Source organism: Adelges cooleyi, unplaced genomic scaffold (assembly GCF_023614345.1).
Source record: "Adelges cooleyi isolate 19-005CV unplaced genomic scaffold, UGA_ACOO_1.1 ACOO_flye_CR_arks_rails_tigmint_CR_PRNA_519, whole genome shotgun sequence".
NCBI classification, from domain to species: Eukaryota; Metazoa; Arthropoda; class Insecta; order Hemiptera; family Adelgidae; genus Adelges; species Adelges cooleyi.
The window spans coordinates 491645-510732 of record NW_026096208.1 but is presented as its reverse complement, the minus strand read 5'-3'; the positions used below and the strand labels follow the sequence as shown (position 1 = coordinate 510732).

Below are 19088 nucleotides of genomic sequence, written 5' to 3'. Positions count from 1 at the left end.
GCAAAAGAACTGACAAAGTAGATACCAAATATGAATAAAATAAATTGTCAGTCTTAGCTAGATTTTTCTTTAGCCACGCAGAGCCATTAATGGATAGGTACTGGATTGATGGATTTTGTTGTTTAGGGTCTTAATAAAAATCACCTCGGAGTGTGGAAGTGAAGTGAAGAGTTTCAGAACTTATCTGATAGAGCTTATTCACAAATGTTTATACTTTTTGTATTAATTAAGATAAATAAAATAAAGTCTACACGCCGATGCCGACTTGGCGAGCGTTTTACTTATACCTCGCAAAACGTTGTAATAATAAAATAATATTATAAATTATGTAGGAGAATAAAGTTGATATTAACAGTAATAACATGTTCAATTATTATTACCGTTTTCGGCCGCCGGTTTTGAACATTATAAAATAGGCGCGTCGATTTCAAAACAATTACACAACAAACCGAACCCAAGGTGTGTCGGCGCCACTCGTGTTATCACGACCGTTATCACGGTTGCCTGTGGGTTTGCCGCGGGCGACCATTTTGTCCGCGCGTTCCACGCCGCGTTACCGGGTTACCTGTCGCGTTTTCGAGACGCGGTCACCGCGCACGGTCTCTTCTTCCATGAACGACGGGCGTAGCGGCGGCGGATGTTTCGGAGGCCACCGGTGGACCACCGGGGTAGAGCGGAAGGGCGGGGCGGTAGGGCGGACGGGGGACGGGTGGCGTGGGCGTACACCGTGCACACCACCGAAGTGATATCGTTTTTAATCAGTCAGCACCACACAGTCAGCTCGCCTCGCCTTTAGCGCACCTTTTTTTTTTTATCAGCGACCGTTCGGTTGGTTTTTTTTTTTATTATTATTCACTTTGCACCGAACGTCGGCCGTGTTCTTGTTGTTGTTGTATATTATACAATAATAAAATATAAAATAATATGTAACGTATAATATTTTATAATATTTATATTATACAGCAACGACGACGACGACGAATTTGTTGGTTGACAAACGCTGGTTTCGCAGTAGGATTTCCAAAAGTCGGTTGCTAGATTTTGGTTTATTAGTTTTAACTCACACGCGCACTCAAATCCCAAGTTTTTTGGAGACTCTTTTCTATTTTTTTTTTTTTGCTCGTTGCGTTTTGGAATGACCACGGTCGGTACCGTCGACAATCAACATGACTGTGGATTTTTGCGATTACTTTTGGGTAACTATAATAATATTTTATTTTTGTTATTATCATGTTATTAGGCGTATTATGATTCGTGTGTGTGTGTCTTATTGTCTGTGATTTGACACTAAACGCACGCACCAAGATGATTGCTGCCGGTCAGTGTCCGAGCGGTAATTTTCGTTGCATTTCTTGATTGTAATTATGGCCCTTCACACCTACCCGAACTGTAATTATCATAATGGGCAACCTTGTCGTCGATCGGTTATTATTACCTCCGCACGGTAATACCATACTGTACAAGCGAAATAATTGTTTCATTCGACCTTAATTGGCGTTAATCAATATCAATTTGTTTGACCCGGTTCGTGGTAATAACAGGTTTTTTTCCTTCTTTTTTTCGACCACCTAAAATATGGCTTTAATAACGCTAAACTGCCCGTTATCGTGTATGCAGGCTATATTTTAAATGTTTTTTTTTGTCCAAACTGTATATTTATATTTTACTGTATTCGTGCACCCAATTTTTTTATATTTCAACACTACGTAACTTGATAGTTTTTATCCTACAATATTTTATAAGTACTTAATATTTTGAAAAAAAAAAAAATATGGAATTGTTTGTCCACTTATCTTGTCAACAATATTTTATTTATTTGAAAATTTTTCAAAGAAAATCAAACAATAATATATTGCTATGTACAACTAAAAATATTTGAATTTTTAAACAATAAACTAATTATTAACTATGATTATTTAATGTAAGAATTATTTTGTAAAATAAAGGTCACCTATTTTTGCTAAATACTTAATATTATATAAATTGTTTTATTAAAAATTCAAATGGTTTACTAAACTCTCCAATGCATATCTTTGGCATAGGACAGGAGTAAAAACGAGCATACTTGAGTTAATTGTAGTCTATAATCCATAGGGCCATTCCAATCCTCTCGCCTTCAACTTGTAAACTAGCCCAACTCTCTTTAAAAAAAAAAAGCTCAATTATTTATAAATTATAATTGAACTAAAGAATTTCCAGATTACTTAAGACTAATAAAATATACATTATGCCTATATTTTATGTTATAATATCTTAATATTAAAATATATATTATGCCTATATTTTATTTTATAATATCTTAATATTTGTACCTACATATATTTCTCATGTTAATTATTTCTTATTCGTTCAGTCAATTGCTTGTTTTATATTACTACTGCACTTTAAAATAATGTCAGTGTGTACGTTGAACTTAAATTGAAGTCTGTTAAAATTACTAAGAGACCCTGTTTGTAATGGTATTGCCTGCAGAAAAACTTTTTAACAAGACATAAATTAATTTTTAGAAACATTTTCCTTCAAAATATTTATCTGTATTATTATTGTTTGTATTATATTTCTATTATTTTAATAATATTTACTCCTTAAAAATGGGCGGTGTAGCGTCCTCTTATGTATTATTAGTATTACATAAGGTATACTTACTGTATTGCTACTTAACTTTTAGAAGCAATTGACAATTTACTATACCTGATATTTTTATAATGAATGGATTAATATAATATGAAGGATGTTAATATGTTGAGTGTCTGATGTATTACAAGGCAAAAATGAATTATATTTAAAATAAAAATAATAATAATTATTACCTATTTAGGTTTAATACTCAAGTATATATTTGTGTTTGTATTTTTATAGGGAGAAAAAAATAATGGCTTTGACGTTCTGTACCATAATATGAAATATGGTTTGGTGGCTAGCAAGGAACTATCAGACTTTTTACGTGAAAGGTAAATAAAAAAAAAAAAAAAAAAATGCGTGTAAACATTACAACGAGCATAACAGCTTGTAGCACATAATGCTGGTGTAATTTTTTGTTTGGTTTTCTTTAGAACCAATATTGAAGAGACATGTTCGAAATTACTTGCAAAGTTGGCGAAACAAACGGGCAGCACCACAACGACTGGAACGTTCAGTCCTCTGTGGCAGTTGCTTCGAGTGTCCATAGAAAAACTCACCACGTTGCATTTGCAGATGGTGCACAAAGTCTGCGAACTAGTCAAAGACGTAACCAAATATACAGACGAACTGCATAAAAAACACAAAAATGTAAGTCCTTCCGGTCGGTCTCGTAGCGACGGCCACGTTTGATTGGGTCAGACGACAATATTATTGCTTATTGTCAATTACATAATATTTCGTACTCGATTTATTTAGTTAGCTTGTTTTTACTGAATAATATATGACTTAGAACAATTGTCGTCTCGTGTTCAGGTTAAAGAAGAACAAAGCAGTACGCTAGAAGCCGTACAGGTTATCCAGTCGACAACGTTGGCTTTGCAAAAAGCCAAAGACGTGTACGTGCAGAAAGGAGGCGAGTTGGATAAACTCAGAAAAGATAATGCGTCGGCTAGAGACATCGAAAAGGCCGAAACCAAATTAAAAAAAGCTCAGGACGATTACAAAGTCCTAGTTGAAAAATATAGCGCTGTGAAAGACGAATTTGAAAAAAAAATGACATTAGCTTGTAAGGTAAGCGTTGGCTCTGTATTTATTTTATTTCCCAAAAAATTGTGGTTACGTTTTCCGCATTTGAATTTTTTTCAAAAACGTTTCTTACTTGTATCCAATTGTCCAATGTAGGTTTTCCAAGAGGTCGAAGAATTACATTTAAAACAAATGAAAGACTTTCTCAGCTTGTACACTGAGCTGTTGGAAACAAATCACGATGAAATCGGAAAGGTAGGTCGATCAATGTTACTTCTGAGCAGATCTAGGCATTATATTTAAATGCATTTTTAATGAAATAAAAATAAAAATAATTTTTAAAAAAAATGTAGGTATTCAATTAAAAACTCAACTAACAAAAAATAAAAAAAATGTAAGTTATTAACTCAAATAGTTTTTTTTTAAATTTAAATACAATTGGGTCGTATTGTATTTATATAATATTAAATAATATTCAATTGGTAAACGTTCCAAGAGAACATTTGTTAAAACATGTTTACATTTTGAAATGTTTGTTTGGAAATTTTACATAATAATAGTACAATGTATTACTTGTTATTCATTTTAGTGTGATTAAAGATTATACATTTTGCCATACTAAAAATATACATTTTTTTTACTATTGGTTTTTTTTTTTTACTCATGTAAAATGACTACTATTTAAAAAAAAATCATGTAACCCAGATCTTTCGGAGTTATTTCTAATGAGTTATGATTATTTTAAAATATCGCCATATTGTTTTATCTATGTTCAAATATCATTATAAAAAACTATGCGATTCAAGGTCAGACACCTTGTTAGTTATAAAATTGAATGGCCTACTTTGGAAATAATTATGCATTTAGAGTCAAACAAGTTTTCATTTTGAAAACGAATTAAAAAAAGTTATTTGAAAAGTAACAAAAAAAATGTATTCTAATAAAATATTATAACATAAAACTATGCTATACGTTATTTCAAATAATTTAAAACATAAATGAGAGAGTTATTTCAACTAAAAAAAATAGTCGTGTAAAAAAAATTAAATACTAATTGCCCAGTTCATATATATATATATTTATATTTAAACTTTATACGTATGTTAACAATTATTTTATTATTTCTTAGGTCCACGTTGAGTTTAAGAAACAGTGTTTAGAATTGACCGTGGACAAACTGTTGGAGCAGTTTGTTCTGAGCAAATATACTGGATTAGAAAAACCAGGTGTTGTCGCATTGATTTTCATCTACTGTAGCACAAGATATTTTATTGTGTTTGCTTTGTGTGTGCTTTAGAAATCATCGAGTTTGAAGAAGTCTGCATGAACAGTACGTCCAGCAGTCTGAATCAGATTCCGGACTCGTCCAGCGATTCCAGGTCCGTCCAGGGAACCAACTCGCCGGTGTTGACGAACATTTCGCAAAACCCCAGTGCGACCAGCGTGTCGTCCGAAAAGCCTTCGACGGCGAAACGTGAAGGTAATTGCCGCGTAAGGGACAAGAACGACGCAACCAATTACCAGTCCTCCAGAGCAACATCCTTACTCAATATCTTCATCTCCAACTCCCACGGTATGTTCATTAAACGATATAGTTGTACCGACCTCACACAAAATTGGCCTACCGGAACCGCTAGTAGAATTTTATCTGCACTGTACCAGCAATCGGTAATGTTGAACATATCATTATTTAGTCGCTTTTTGACAATTGAGAAACCCATAAAACGATTGTGTCGACGCGTAGGAGTACGTTGTTTTCGGCATCAGCTTTGTTCGTTAAATCTATAATACTCGTCGACGTTTACCCACATTGGCGTTTTACGTACGGCAACCATGTTTTAAAATCAAAGGATTAATCTGCAAAGGATAAATATTGAAGGTTTACATTATTCCCTGTATTAGTTTGATACTCGATAGAGTATCTGTGCACTGAAAACTTTTTCTAGGCTTTAATAGCAAACGTTTGCTGTACGGTTATAAAATTTCATGTTTATTTAGGGTGCTATGTCGCCGTTTTATGGTACGTAAACATTTACCTTTCTTTTAATCTCTTTAGCGTATCACCGTAAATGAATTTTCGAACCCGGTAATGCTTTGGTAAAGTTAAATTACCTAAACACATACTCGTGTATATACGTATAAAATATTACGCTTGGGGAGCTTTTTGTTTCAAATGTTTACCCACCCTGGATACGTCATAATCGTTACCGTCGACGGTAAATATTTTCCCCGTCTCCCTCTCGACTGTCAGGACTCGGTCGGTAAACATGCTGTAAACTATTACGTTTGTTTTTATACGGTGCACATAATATTTATCTTATATACTATTACGCTTGTATGTTGTGTGCTATAGTAATATTAATAATATTATTGTTACTAACAGAGTTGTTTAACAATATTAAACATAAATAAACTATTTTTCTAATAACGTAAATTACCGGCGTATTGGCAAACCCAACGTTTGTCGATACGTCAAATGTTCTAACGCGTTGTCAAAACTCGAAGGATGTATTTCGATGGTATCAGCTTTTTTATTTTTATACAAGAAATGTGGGCCCGAATGTTTAACCGACTAATTTACAAGTGTATCTAGATGTGGACAAACAAAGCATTACGCTAACAAACTCACCGTTTTAATGCAATAGGCCCTTCTCACTAAACCAATATAAACTGACTTAGGATGAAAATGTAACCCAATCCGCAAAAAATAATACACATAACATGTACGTATCTTCAGTGCTGATCGTCGACTATGTTACGTTAACTTATACGTACACTATATTCAGCAGACTACGAGTGGTGTTCTCGCTATAAACCAATAATTGAAGAATAATATTAGAAGAAACAATTTCACGATTGCTTGTGTTGTTTTTGTTACTATGGTTTTTAATTTTAATTTTTTTTTTTTTCATTATGCTTTTTGTGTTTTTTTTATTTTAAGTAAAAGCTGTGTTACAGGTGCTTTATCGAAATCAAACAGAACTATCAGTCTGAGCGCTGATCACTCGACCTGTTCGCTTCCTCAGGGTTCTGTTCGTGGATCAAAATGTAATTTTAATTATTTAAATTTTTTTTTTTTTAACCGATCCTTTGCAAGTGCATTGTCACCGTCGTTGTTTTGCATGGCCGCATTTTTTTTTGTTTTTTTTTTTTGCATTTTTCCTTTATACATTCTGCTGCGAGTTACCGACAATTGTTATATTAATTGATTTTGGTAATTCGCACAAAAAAAATTCCTGTAATTTATTCGGTACATTTCATTCGCTCAAATATCATAACATATTATAATAACGGTGATATTATGTACAATTCCAGCGTTTTTATTAACAAGTGGCGATTTAAAAAAAAAGTTTATATTTAATAAAATTAATCTCATTTCGATTGTGTTAACTTTAACCGGTTTAAACCATAGAAATTTGATTTCATAACAAACATAGATTCAATTATTGATTCATATAATTCACATTATTCATTTTTTTTCCTGTTAACTTGTTTTCAGTAACATTTTATTTAGTAAACAATCGCTTTATTATTTTTCATTTCGCGCCAAATAACTGAGTACATATGAATGCTTTAAGTTCTGGGAACAACATTGTGTAATATTATTTACTGGTATAAGACATTAACTATTGTAACCCGGCTACAGTTGAAAACTTCAATTACTCAAAAAATTGTTATGTTTAATTGAAAATAGGCCAGCTTAAAAAACAATTACAAGTGTGTTTTTTTTTTTTGAGTTGTCTGAGTTTTGAAATGGGCTATTGCTTGGGAAAATAGTAACATGAAAAGCTTGTGACATAATTAAACAATAAAATATGTTTATCTCAGTGTCGTAATTATACAATCGTAGTTAAGATGCGTCTCCGACTCAAGTGCCAGGGCACATGAACAATTCAAACATTTAATTGGACACGGTTTAATTTGATTTTGCGTTATAATTAATTTTAAAACCATATAAAGTAAATAAATGAAAAAAAAAAATTATATTTTTGTGTTGGCCAAAATTTAGGTGAACTTAGAAACATTTTTTTTTTAACGATAGATGTTTAAAAAAAAGTATTTAAATAATTAATAAGAAATAAAAAAAAAAGTTATTCTTGCATAATAATATGACCGATTAATTTTATATAACAAATAGTTGTATTGTAAATAATGGAATGTTGAAAGATTAAATAAAAGATAATTTTAGAATTTATCGCTTCAACCATGTAGTATAAGTTGCCGCTTACTAATATCATTCATCGTTAAATTAACAATTTTTTTTCGCTTTGCGTCGTGGCATCGCAGTTTGCTTTTCAAAAACAATAACATGATGTTTAGAGGACGGCTTAAACCTAATAACAGCATGAACACGACGGCGATCTCCTTGTCGGCTCTTTGGTCTCTGTGTGTGTATATATATATATTTATACTATATTTTATATTTTATTTTTTATACTAAATTTTTAATTTAAAATTCTGGGTTTTAAGTCGCTGTCGTTTAACGTAAACGTTAACGGTGTGTATAATATTAATTGTTAGTCTTGCGGTAGCTAGTTTAGATAATAAAGTGTTCACAGCAGCTGTTGTTATTGTTACATATTTAGCATTTTTATTTTTTTTTACATTTCACTCATCACAAACAAAATAATATCATGGTAGCATAACAGCATTATACATATGTTATTATTATTATTATTATTATTGCTAAGTTGTCGGCAATCAAGGTAGCCAAATTTAGAGGTAACTACTATATACAAAACACATACGCTCACACCCCAGTCATCCTTTTTATTATTTTTATTTTTTTTTATATCCTTGTAAATCCTTTGAACTGCTTATTGTCGTTGCTGATATCATATTGTTTTTTTTTTTTTTTTTAATGATTGTTATTGTTTTTTTTTAATTTTTTGAAAAAAAAAAAATGTATTTATTACTAATTATCTAAATAATAATTTATTTTACTTTATTTAGTTGCATGTCACTGTTCCCACAGTTAATACATTTACATAACGTTGTATTGGCGTTGTTAAATTTTTTTTTTATTTGTTTGTTTGCTATGCTGTGCGTGCCGTATACAAAGAGAGAACGATTGATATTTTATAGCGGTCAGATATTGGCGGCAAAAAGTGATTGGTCGTGGTTCGATTTTTCTGTTAACATACACTATGAGTTTTGAAATTTTGAACAAGGATCGACTGACCCTCAGCCCCCCCCCCCCAAAAAAAAAAAATCACAGTTTGGTCATCCCAACAAATCTTCCCAATAGCTGTTATCGTCATCTCTTTGTATCAAACGCTTGTCGGCTGGTCCGATAGTAATGCGTTAAATAATACATTGTGTGTGTGTGTTCAGGGTTTTTAAGGAGTAGACGCGACAAGCGCAAAGAGAAGAAAACCAAAAAGAAAAAGGATTCCGGTGAAATAATAGCGAGCAGCAAAGAAGATAATAAGTCAGAGTGAGTATTATGCGTCGCTGTAATATTTTTGATTGACTGCTTTTGTGTCTTTTTTTTTTTTCGGGATACACTTTTAATATAAAATATGTTTACTATTTATTTTAGCGATGAAAAAGAGGAACAAGACCAGTCGAAAAACTCTACGCCCGAAATTGACGAAGAAGGGTATCGTATTCAGCCGTCGAGTCAATGGAATGTGGACAAGAGAAGCTTTGATTCTACCGATTCTGATTCCGGTTAATATAATTTTTTTTTTTAAAAGAAATGTTTTATACCAAATTTTATATTAATAATAATGATGTATTTTTTTTCTCTTTTTTGCCGGCCTTTGCAGACGACGAGAGAGAGAAAAGGCTACACGTTGAAATCAAACCGCTGAGCAACGGTTCGGCTCCGATAAGCGCTAGTGTCGATGAACTAAGAGCGACCGTCGAAAACATATCTTTGATGCCATTGGGAACACACACATTAAGGGTACCTGATACATAATATATTTTATTTGTTTTAATTCATTTATTTTATACAAACGATCAATCTAAGACATTAATTATCTCAGTCAAATACTTATAATTATAATTTTTTATTTTCCTAACATTTTCATTTTAATAAAAGTTTAAAGAGAGAAAAATTGATTGAATTACAATGAATTATTTTTTAAATTAATTTAAACAAAATGTTTTCAAAACAAAAAAAAGTTTTAAAATTATTTATCATCCAAATTTGTATATTATTTCTTGTTTATTTTAACCATATATGTTTAAATTTAATGTGGTTTTCTCTGTTTCAGAATCGACGCGGTTCGGCTCACGACGACGGCACCATGAAACGTTCAAAATCGGTTTCACAACAGCTGAATTCAGTGTGAGTGTTATATTAGTGTAGTTTTTTTAGAATTTACCATAAAAAGTCAATTACAGACAAATTTTTAAATGCCCTGACTTTATTAAATGGTTGTCTACAATTATTGTACGGTCATACCGATTGAAATTAAAATGTATGTCTGGAAGAACTTGTCAATAATGATTGAGAAAAAACTTGAGTCTTGAGCTCACCCCGTCAACCTTGTGCGTACTGGTCTAAAGCCATATAAATGTAGTGTATTATATTAGAACATACTTTATATGGTTTTGCACCAGTGTGCGCAAGTGTTTATCGCTATTGTTTTGTTAATTGTTTTATACAAAAATTGTTTTTAATTATTATAATTTTTTTTTTGTGTGTCTAAGCAAGTCTGTATACCAGAAATCGTAACAGAAAAGTACTTTACATAATATATTGTACTTAAAATGTTATTATTAAGTATATAATTAGAATATTATGTATAATTAGTATAATTACGAATAGGTATATATATATATATATATAATTAGTATATGTATTTGGCCACACCTCGACAAGTACGAACTTCTTGTGCATACCGTTGTATATTCATTGGTGTGCAGTATTTATTAGAACATACACGCAATGGATATACACCAGTGTGCGCAAGTGATAATCGCTATTTTTTTGTCCAATTACATATTTAGATATTAACTTATTTAATATTAACATATTTTTTTTTAATTTAGGAACTATTAAATGTTAAATTGTTTTTGTTTTTCAATGTTTTACACAACATCTGTTGGGCGTATCGATTATGAACACTTAAAGGTAGTCGAATAACCAGCAGTGTAGTTATTATGCAATAAGTGGCATCAATAGTAGTGGCTGTCTGAACGTGTACCTAATGAAAATAGCTAAACATTTAATGTAATGTTTATTTTTTTTTGGGGGGGAGTTTTCCTTAATAAAAAAAAAAAAAGTTTGAATACAGTTTTGTAAAAAAATTGACCTTAAGACCTAGTATTTTGCTCGAAAAAGAGAAATAAAGAAAAAGTGTTCACCCCTTCTGGGAGGTTAGGTTAGGTTTATATTATATTTTTATTTAACTTGTACTATAACTGAGAAAGAGAATATTCCATTCCAATTTGTAAATAATTCTACTGACGTTAAAAAAGTTTTAAGTTTGAAAAAAAAGGAAAATTATTGGGGTGTTTTTTCATTTTGAAGGGGGAACGATTCTACCCCTTCTAGGCAAAAGGGTTTATAATATTTTTTTAAAAACATTTTTATATTGCTATTCATTAATGATTAGGTATAAATATAATGAAGGTCCGAACTTTTTCATTGTTTGGCCTTATAAAGTACTACCTTTTAGTTAAAAAAAAAACCGCTATTGTAAAAAACCAAAATTTTCTCAGTTTTGCTCAAAAACTACTATTTTAATTGGACTCAAATCAATAGGTAGACAAATTATGTGGACAGACGAAGACCGCCTTGTGTCTCCTTCGCTTATTTGCCGGACATTTTAAATGGTCGATAACCACTTTTGGATCTGAGTTTTTGGGAAAAAATAATAAACTTCAAAAGTAACTATCCAAAACTGGTTAGCTTCAAAAGTTATCCCCCCCCCATTACTATTTTTACCAAAGTGGGGTAAATACCTTTGAGTGCCCTCAAATTATTAAAAAAGTTTTACATAGTTATTTTTTCATAATTATTTCAGTATGTAGTCAAAAAAACAGGTGGGCAATGAAATTCCTGTTTACAAAAATAGGCCCAAAGCTACTTATAACACACTCCTTTTTATGTCTTACATAAAAATACAATATTATGTTTTATTGTTTTCATCGTGCACGTTTAATGGTTTTTTTTTTTAATTTCAATTTTAATTAAAAAAATTACATTTTTTACTGTCGACCTTAGAAGACCTTATGTAATCAATATTTTTAAGTGTAAAACGTTGATATATGCCCTATTTGAAAATATAAACATTTATTTTCATGAATAATATGCTAATAACAATTGGTCGGGACTTGTGGACCCTCGTGAATGTCATATAAATATTGTAGGCCTTACTGTGGGTTTTGCTCGATAACCTTTCGATGAGCCTTTCTGACCGTGTATACAACTCAAGGGTGATGTTTAAGAGGGCGTCGCACCGCCCATTTTTAAGGAGTAAAGTATAGGCAATTTTTTACAAAATCTTAATTCAAAGGTTAAACTGTGATGTGATTTGATTATTAGTTCTATGACTAGGACTCTATTTTGGTAGTAAATTTATTTTTGGACTATCACAGCAGACTGTGTCTTGTTTAAGCAGACTGAAAATAACTCGCTTGATTATGGATTTAGAGTAAAAGCATTCATTAAAAAAAATTAAAAGAGAACAATATTTTGTAGGGCACGACGGCGGTGCGTTTTTATCATTATTCTAAGTTTTAACGCTCAATACATAGTTAAGAAAAAACGACTATTTTAACATTTTTAAATGACTGTAACTTTCCAAAAAATTAATTTTTTTTTTAAAAAATCCATTGAAAATCACCGGTGCGGCGCCCTCTTAAGAGCGTTCATAATTCATCGTTTATAAAAAAAAAAAAAAAAGAGGATTTTGAACGGGATTGTTTATGCCGGCAAGCCTTTGACCGCGACGGTGTCTTGTCTCATGTGCCCCTGGTACCGGCGGCGTCTTACCGCGAAGGGTGCCGTCGCCTTTTCATTCATAAAACGAGCTCGGTGTGTTTGCCCCAAAGGGGAAGGCACGTCGAAAACGTCGCCTTTCGGATAACTCGGGTACCAGGATCGCATGAACTGTAGCCTTTGCCCCGGTCGTCCCGGCGAAAAAGGAGAGCAATAGCTATGACACACAATACAACCGCATGAGCTCCTGGTGCAGTTCCCTCCAATTTTTCCGAGCGTACCCTCCAAAAAAAGGAAACGTCTCACGAGTACAATGTAAAACGCTGTATAGGTTTGTTTGTTTTTTTTTTAGGCTATTAAAAGAAATTTTATATAATAAATCGGTACTACGAGAAACTCGGAAACACCATTTATCGTCTTTAATATGGTTTTTCTTAATGATTTTGTTGCGTAGTTATTACCGTCGACGTTTTTGCATCCGTCAGACAGCGCCCCGGGTTATTTGTGTGTAAAGTACCTTTTTTTTTTTTAAAATTAAGTTAGATTTAAGGAAACAATGTCTTAAGAGTGTATTTGTAAGTGTATTTTGCATTCTCCGTGCAGCCGGTAATCATAATTTTATTATTTGTTGCGTTTCAGAAAAATAAGCAACGATCTGATCGGTCTGAATCTGTTTCAATCGGCCGCCAGCTCGCCCAATCCGATCCAACAGCAGCAGTACAGTTCTTTGACCAGCCCGACGTTGTCGCTGACAAACAAATCTATTTCACCGCCCAACGCTTACCCTGCCGTTACGTCCAGATACGCAGCCGGTAAGTAATAATTTGTCGTAACTATGTGTACCAATTTTGCAAAATAAAATATTATATTTTTTGCATAAAACAAGATATCAAATTTAATATAATTTTTAATGTCTACAATGACTAATATTGTATTTTGTCCATCGTGTTAGATCTGGGCGATTTGTTCTTCGAAGTCGGCGACATACAACAGCAGCCAGCGCAAGTCAAACAGTCGCCTCCTTCTACTACCCCCGCGGGATCCATCTCCATCCCTCGTCCTCCGTCAAGGCGAGAAGTACGCCATTATTATTATTATTATTATTATTATTATTATTATTCGGTCGTGCTGAAAATTAACCGACCGTGTAACATTGTTTACCCTTATGGTTGTCCGTGTAGAACGCCGGGCCACGCGGCCAATTGAGTCCGATAAGCATCGGCCGCACGGACAGCCTGTCGAGCCTCGAGTTCAGGTCTTCCGGAGTGGTCGGACCGTCGAGAGGACCGTCGCCGCTAACGATCGGTTTGTCCGATACGTTCCCGTTGGCCGTCGCATTCCACGAGATCATCCACGCCTATTTCAAAGGATCCAACGAGTCCAGGCTAGTGCGAAACCCGACGGCTCACGTCGGGCACCTAACCATTTGTTGTGGCTAAAACATTGTTTTTCATCATTACAGGTGCCAAGTGAAAATGTTCGGAGACATGATGGTGTCTTTCCCGGCGGGCATCGTCAACGTGCTGGCAAACAATCCGAACCCCGCCAAATTGACGTTCCGTCTAAAGAACACCGCTCGAGTGGAAAACCTGCTTCCGAACAAACAATTGGTTTTCTTGTAAGTCCATGGAACATTTGTATACAGGGTGATCCATCAGCTAGATGTAACTTGTAAAGACAATATGGTAAAACATGTTTTTCTAGAAAACGAGTGTCTTGAATCAGTTGGATCACCCTGTATATGTATTATGTATGGTTGAACTTGACGGCATGAATTTTGTCGAGTATGTTTACCAAAACTATAAATACTAACGACGTTTGTGAATTTATTTATTTTTTTTTTTTCGACACAGTGACAATGCCGCTGCGTTTAGCGATTCGATCGTCTACGAATTCAACATGCCGGCGTTGACGTTGTTGTTGCGTAAGCAGTTCGAACAAAATCCAGTAGCGTCTTACTTCAACGTCGACATACTCAAGTATCAAGTGAGTATCGCAAAGTTTGTGTGTGTCGCGTAAAGATATCGTCGAACACAATTTAAAATAGAGATTATTAAAAAATTGACATTTTCAAATACTTGAAAATTGTTAGACTACAATTTTTTGAATATTTTTTTTTTTGTCCATTTACAAAACGTGTGTCGTTGAGAATTTATGTGGTCGCTAACGTTTGTGTTGGTTCTCGTTTCAGATAAAACCTCGTAACACGGCGGCGGCTTCGTGTCCGTTTCAATTGGTGTCGTTCTACAAATGCAGCGGCACCCACACGGATCTGAAAATCGACTACAAGTACAACAGCCATTCGATGAGCATGGCCACTCCTTTGGTCAACGTATCCGTGTCGGCTACGCTGAACTCGTCCATTCAGAACATGCAGTCCAAGCCGCCGGCCCAGTGGTCAGTGTCGGATGAATTTTATTTTGTTTGTTTTTTTTAAATCTATGCCCGTCGTAGCGTAGCGTAACGCATTGTCGTCGTTTTGTCGTCACAGGCAAGCCGATACGAACACTGCCGTTTGGAAGTTTGCGGAACTGTCGCAGCACTCGGACAACCAAGGTTCGGGTTCGTTGAAAGCCAGATTCGAAGTCGGAGCGGTGTCCTCGGTGTCCACGATCAACACTCAGTTCAACTGCGAGGGGACCACGTTGTCGGGCGTAGAGTTCGAACTGGCCGGCACGGGTTACAGAGTATCGTTGATCAAACGGCGGTTTGTCGCCGGTAAGTGAAAGCCGTACTAACAGATCGGTGGTATCGCATAGCGGCCGCTAAAGAGAGAGTCAACCTTTACGTAGTTTTTAAATTGAAAAACACAATAAAAAATTGCTGATAAATAATAATAATTAATAATAAATTGCTATAAATAATGCAATTTGTTAAATTGGGATTTTTATAATAATTATTTTGGCTTTGGTAAATATTACAAACTAATTTATTTTTTCATTTATTCGCATTCTAAATATGTATTTTGTTCTTCTAATAATTGAATTTACAAGTATATACAACTTTAAGTGATTTATTGGAATACTTAAAATTGTAAAATTTGATCGTCAAATCGACGATAAACGTTCATTTTTCATTTATCGCTTCGTCCGGATGAAAAATTATTCTAATTTTATGCTCAACTGTGACTGTAAATCTAATAAAACCTTTTTAATTTTTTTAAAATTATTTACCATACTTGATTTTGGGCCGTTGCGAGTGGGTAAATGTTTTGAAATTGAGTTAAACATTATAAATGGTCAAAACGAGCAATAACAAGACTACCTAATTCTAATATTAATCAAACCAATTTTTTGGGTAAAATCGAGAACCTAGTAGAAATGTTTTTTTTTTTGTTGTAAATTTAAATACCAAAAATAATTATTTATCGTTAAATAATGAAACTATTATTTGGATTTATATATTGGATTGAATAAAATAAAAAAAAAACTGACAATCTTTTATTCGTTTCAGGCAAGTACATATGCGACAGCGAACCGGACGCTAAAAGCTCGGCTCCACATTCCGTGTCATCAAACGTGTCCACTTCGGACTGTTAACCATCGTCGTTTATTCTAACATTTATTATTATTATTTTTGTTTTTTTATTTAAATTTTTATTTTTCAACTCTCGTTAGTTTTTTTTTCTTTACTTTATATAAATATTTATAATTTGTTTTTTTTTTATTTTTATCCTTTATTCGGTAATCTCATAAAATATGTATCACAATAATATTATTATTATTATTTTTGACTGTTTTTTTGCACCGTGTGCCGTATCATAATAAGACAACCCCGAGCGGTAATTTTTTTCGACTAACCGTCCACACACGAGTAACCAAATGAATTGGAGCGATAGACATAAAAGAAAAAAAATGTATACTAATCGAAGATATATTATATTTTGTAGTAATCGTTTATTGAAATGTACATTTAATACTTTATTTTTTTAAAACGAATTTTATAATAGAAAACATAAATTATTAGCCGTAATATATTTTTGTATTTTTCGGTTTTAACCCGATAATTGTTAGCGTTTAATCCTGATAATAATGTTAAGCGTGACCGATAATAGACCTTCGTCTTCGCCTTTCAGAACTTCAGATCTGATCCGAACGTAATACAATTAATTATTCTCCGATATAAAAATCTCTCATCGATTTCTATTACTATATTATTAATTTTTTTTAATATTATTATTATTATCATTATTACGCGTAAATAATAATCGTGATATAATTAATTAATTTTTGTTTTTTTTTTTAACCGTTTTGTTATCATTTTTTGATTTTACATTGCAAAAAAAAAAAATTGGAAAACGTTTTTTGTATTAGCGTCGTCGTTTTATACGATAAAATTCCTCGTTGAATTTATTATAGTAATTTAGCGTGTTTCGGACAGACTTGTGATTGATTGAATTATTATTATGCATATATTTTGTTAACAGATGTCTTCTACTTAAACTAAACGATTTATATTCTCTATATATATATCCTTTATTTACATATTTGTTTATTTGTGTATTTGTGTAGTCTGTTGATAAATATCGGACCAATTACAATATTGTGTACGTGAACTGTGAATTGTGCCTCGTAAACTATATAAACCTATTATTTATTATTATTATTAATGATTATCGGTGGTTTTGAGCCGTTAACGGTAACGTAAAGATATTGTAACGGTATCGTCTGTGCCGTAGTCTCAGCTATATGTAGTATCAAATATATATTATCTAGATATTATTATTATTGTGTTATTAACCGTCGGACAGCCCTCGATTTACCGATATATATATATATATATATATGTTAATACGTTAATTATAATACGCTATTATATTGTTTTTGTGAAAATTACTTATTTTTTTTTTATTATAGATTATTTAAAAAAAAAATATATATATATATATATAAATATTATTATTATACTTAAACTATTTTTTTGTCTCTTTATCGTATCGGCCTGGAATCCAGTGTGCGTGTGTGAATATTTTGTGAAAATATTATCTTGTTTAATTTTTAAACTAAAGACATTTCCATAAATATTAACTAAATACCTTTTTTTTTTTATAAATATATAAATTAATAAAAAATAAATTCTTCTGTTCTTAACACCAAAAATAATTTATGTAATTATAATAATTTTCTGATTGATTCGGTTTGTCAGTTATAATTTTCAATCGGTTTTATTCAAAACATAAACATTTCAGTATTTTTGTAATCCTTTTGGTTTTCCACCCAACATATTATATTTATACAAAATGTTTAAAATAATTATTAAATTTGTCGCACGATAGTAAACTAGTATTGTTCAAATTAATTACAAGTAACTTGAAATCAAAAAAATGATTTCTGTTGAACAATCTTGTCAACGATTAAATAAAAGTTAATATTATATATTTTTTTTATTGAAATCAATTGCTTCGTTTAGATAGAACAAATTTCGAATTTTGCCTAGCTGTGATTGAAAAATACTATAAAGTTCTTCTTGTGTTTATATTATACTATATTTATAATGTAATGTAAAATGTCCTTTTCTTTTTTTTTTATTATTATATTGTAATCGTATTTGCATATTTTTAAAGAATTATTATAGAAAATAGAAATATATATTGAACATTGTACTATATATAATACATTCTAAATACAGTTGTGTTAGGCAGGTAGGTTGACTTGTTGTCTTAAAACTATTGCTAATGAGGGTTTGTTAAAAAATAATAATTTTAATTATAAAGGAAAATATACTAGTTTTAATATAAAATATCTAACTTTTTTTTCGGGGGTTAAAATCGAACAGTAAATATAAATTTAGCAATCAATTTTACTATTTTACTTATTTGTATCAAATAATTTCTTATTTAAAAACACATTTTGATTTTCCATTTAAAATCATTTTTTTTTTCAATTTGAAACGATTATTATTATTAAAATATTTCCAATTCATTAAAATACCTATTTTTTTAATACAAATTTATTTTATATAACTATTTACATTGAAATCATTTTATTATTTTTTAAATTGTTTAATTCCGTGAAATTTTCAAAGTTTGCTATCTAAAATGTATTTATAATGACATTCTATTTAGAAAAAATGTTGAAATATTATCTATTATTGTAATTCGATAGGACCTATTATTTGCGTTTAACCGAACAAATTAAAAAAAAAAAAACAGTATATATTTTTTTTTTGTAAAAGTTGTTTACAATACGTTTATAAAAAATATTCTAATTAAAAATTTACCCATTGGAAATAAACTCAAAATTGCACTGGAGATCAAATTTTCAAAATATCCAAGTTGTTTTTTTATGTAAAATATATAAAAAATAAAATCGGTCAGCGTAATAATTGTGCACTATGATTTTCTGAACAAACCAAATATCTTTTATTTTGCAACGATGTTTGAGAAGTCTCTATAAAATACTTTTCTAGTGTTTATATGTTTCTCAGAGAAAACCCAATAAAAAATATATAACTTAATAAAACAACAATAACAACCTTGTTATAGTAGCTATATGATCTTAACATATCTCAAACACTGTGTCTAAGAGACAGTTGAAATACA

The 19088-nt window shown here is 31.7% G+C and overlaps 1 protein-coding gene across 3 annotated transcripts; it reads left to right on the top strand.

The window, feature by feature from the left end:
- Positions 1 to 834: 834 nt before the first annotated feature.
- On the top strand, positions 835 to 17248 carry LOC126842337 (F-BAR domain only protein 2). 3 transcript variants are annotated; one of them, XM_050579265.1, is made up of 20 exons: positions 835 to 1196; positions 2860 to 2951; positions 3054 to 3270; positions 3436 to 3693; positions 3805 to 3903; positions 4778 to 4874; positions 4946 to 5221; positions 6607 to 6696; positions 8983 to 9085; positions 9191 to 9321; positions 9420 to 9559; positions 9873 to 9946; positions 13187 to 13359; positions 13500 to 13624; positions 13729 to 13931; positions 14010 to 14165; positions 14401 to 14533; positions 14739 to 14944; positions 15039 to 15265; positions 16001 to 17248. In XM_050579265.1, the coding sequence occupies exons 1-20, from the start codon at positions 1167 to 1169 to the stop codon at positions 16084 to 16086; spliced, it is 2916 nt and encodes a 971-aa protein (XP_050435222.1). In that variant the 5' UTR covers positions 835 to 1166; the 3' UTR covers positions 16087 to 17248. The 3 variants fall into 3 exon arrangements, with proteins under 3 accessions (XP_050435222.1, XP_050435223.1, XP_050435224.1); XM_050579266.1 differs by having other exon boundaries at positions 836 to 1196; positions 4946 to 5128; XM_050579267.1 differs by lacking the exon at positions 6607 to 6696 and having other exon boundaries at positions 836 to 1196; positions 4946 to 5128.
- The last annotated feature ends 1840 nt before the right edge of the window (positions 17249 to 19088 follow it).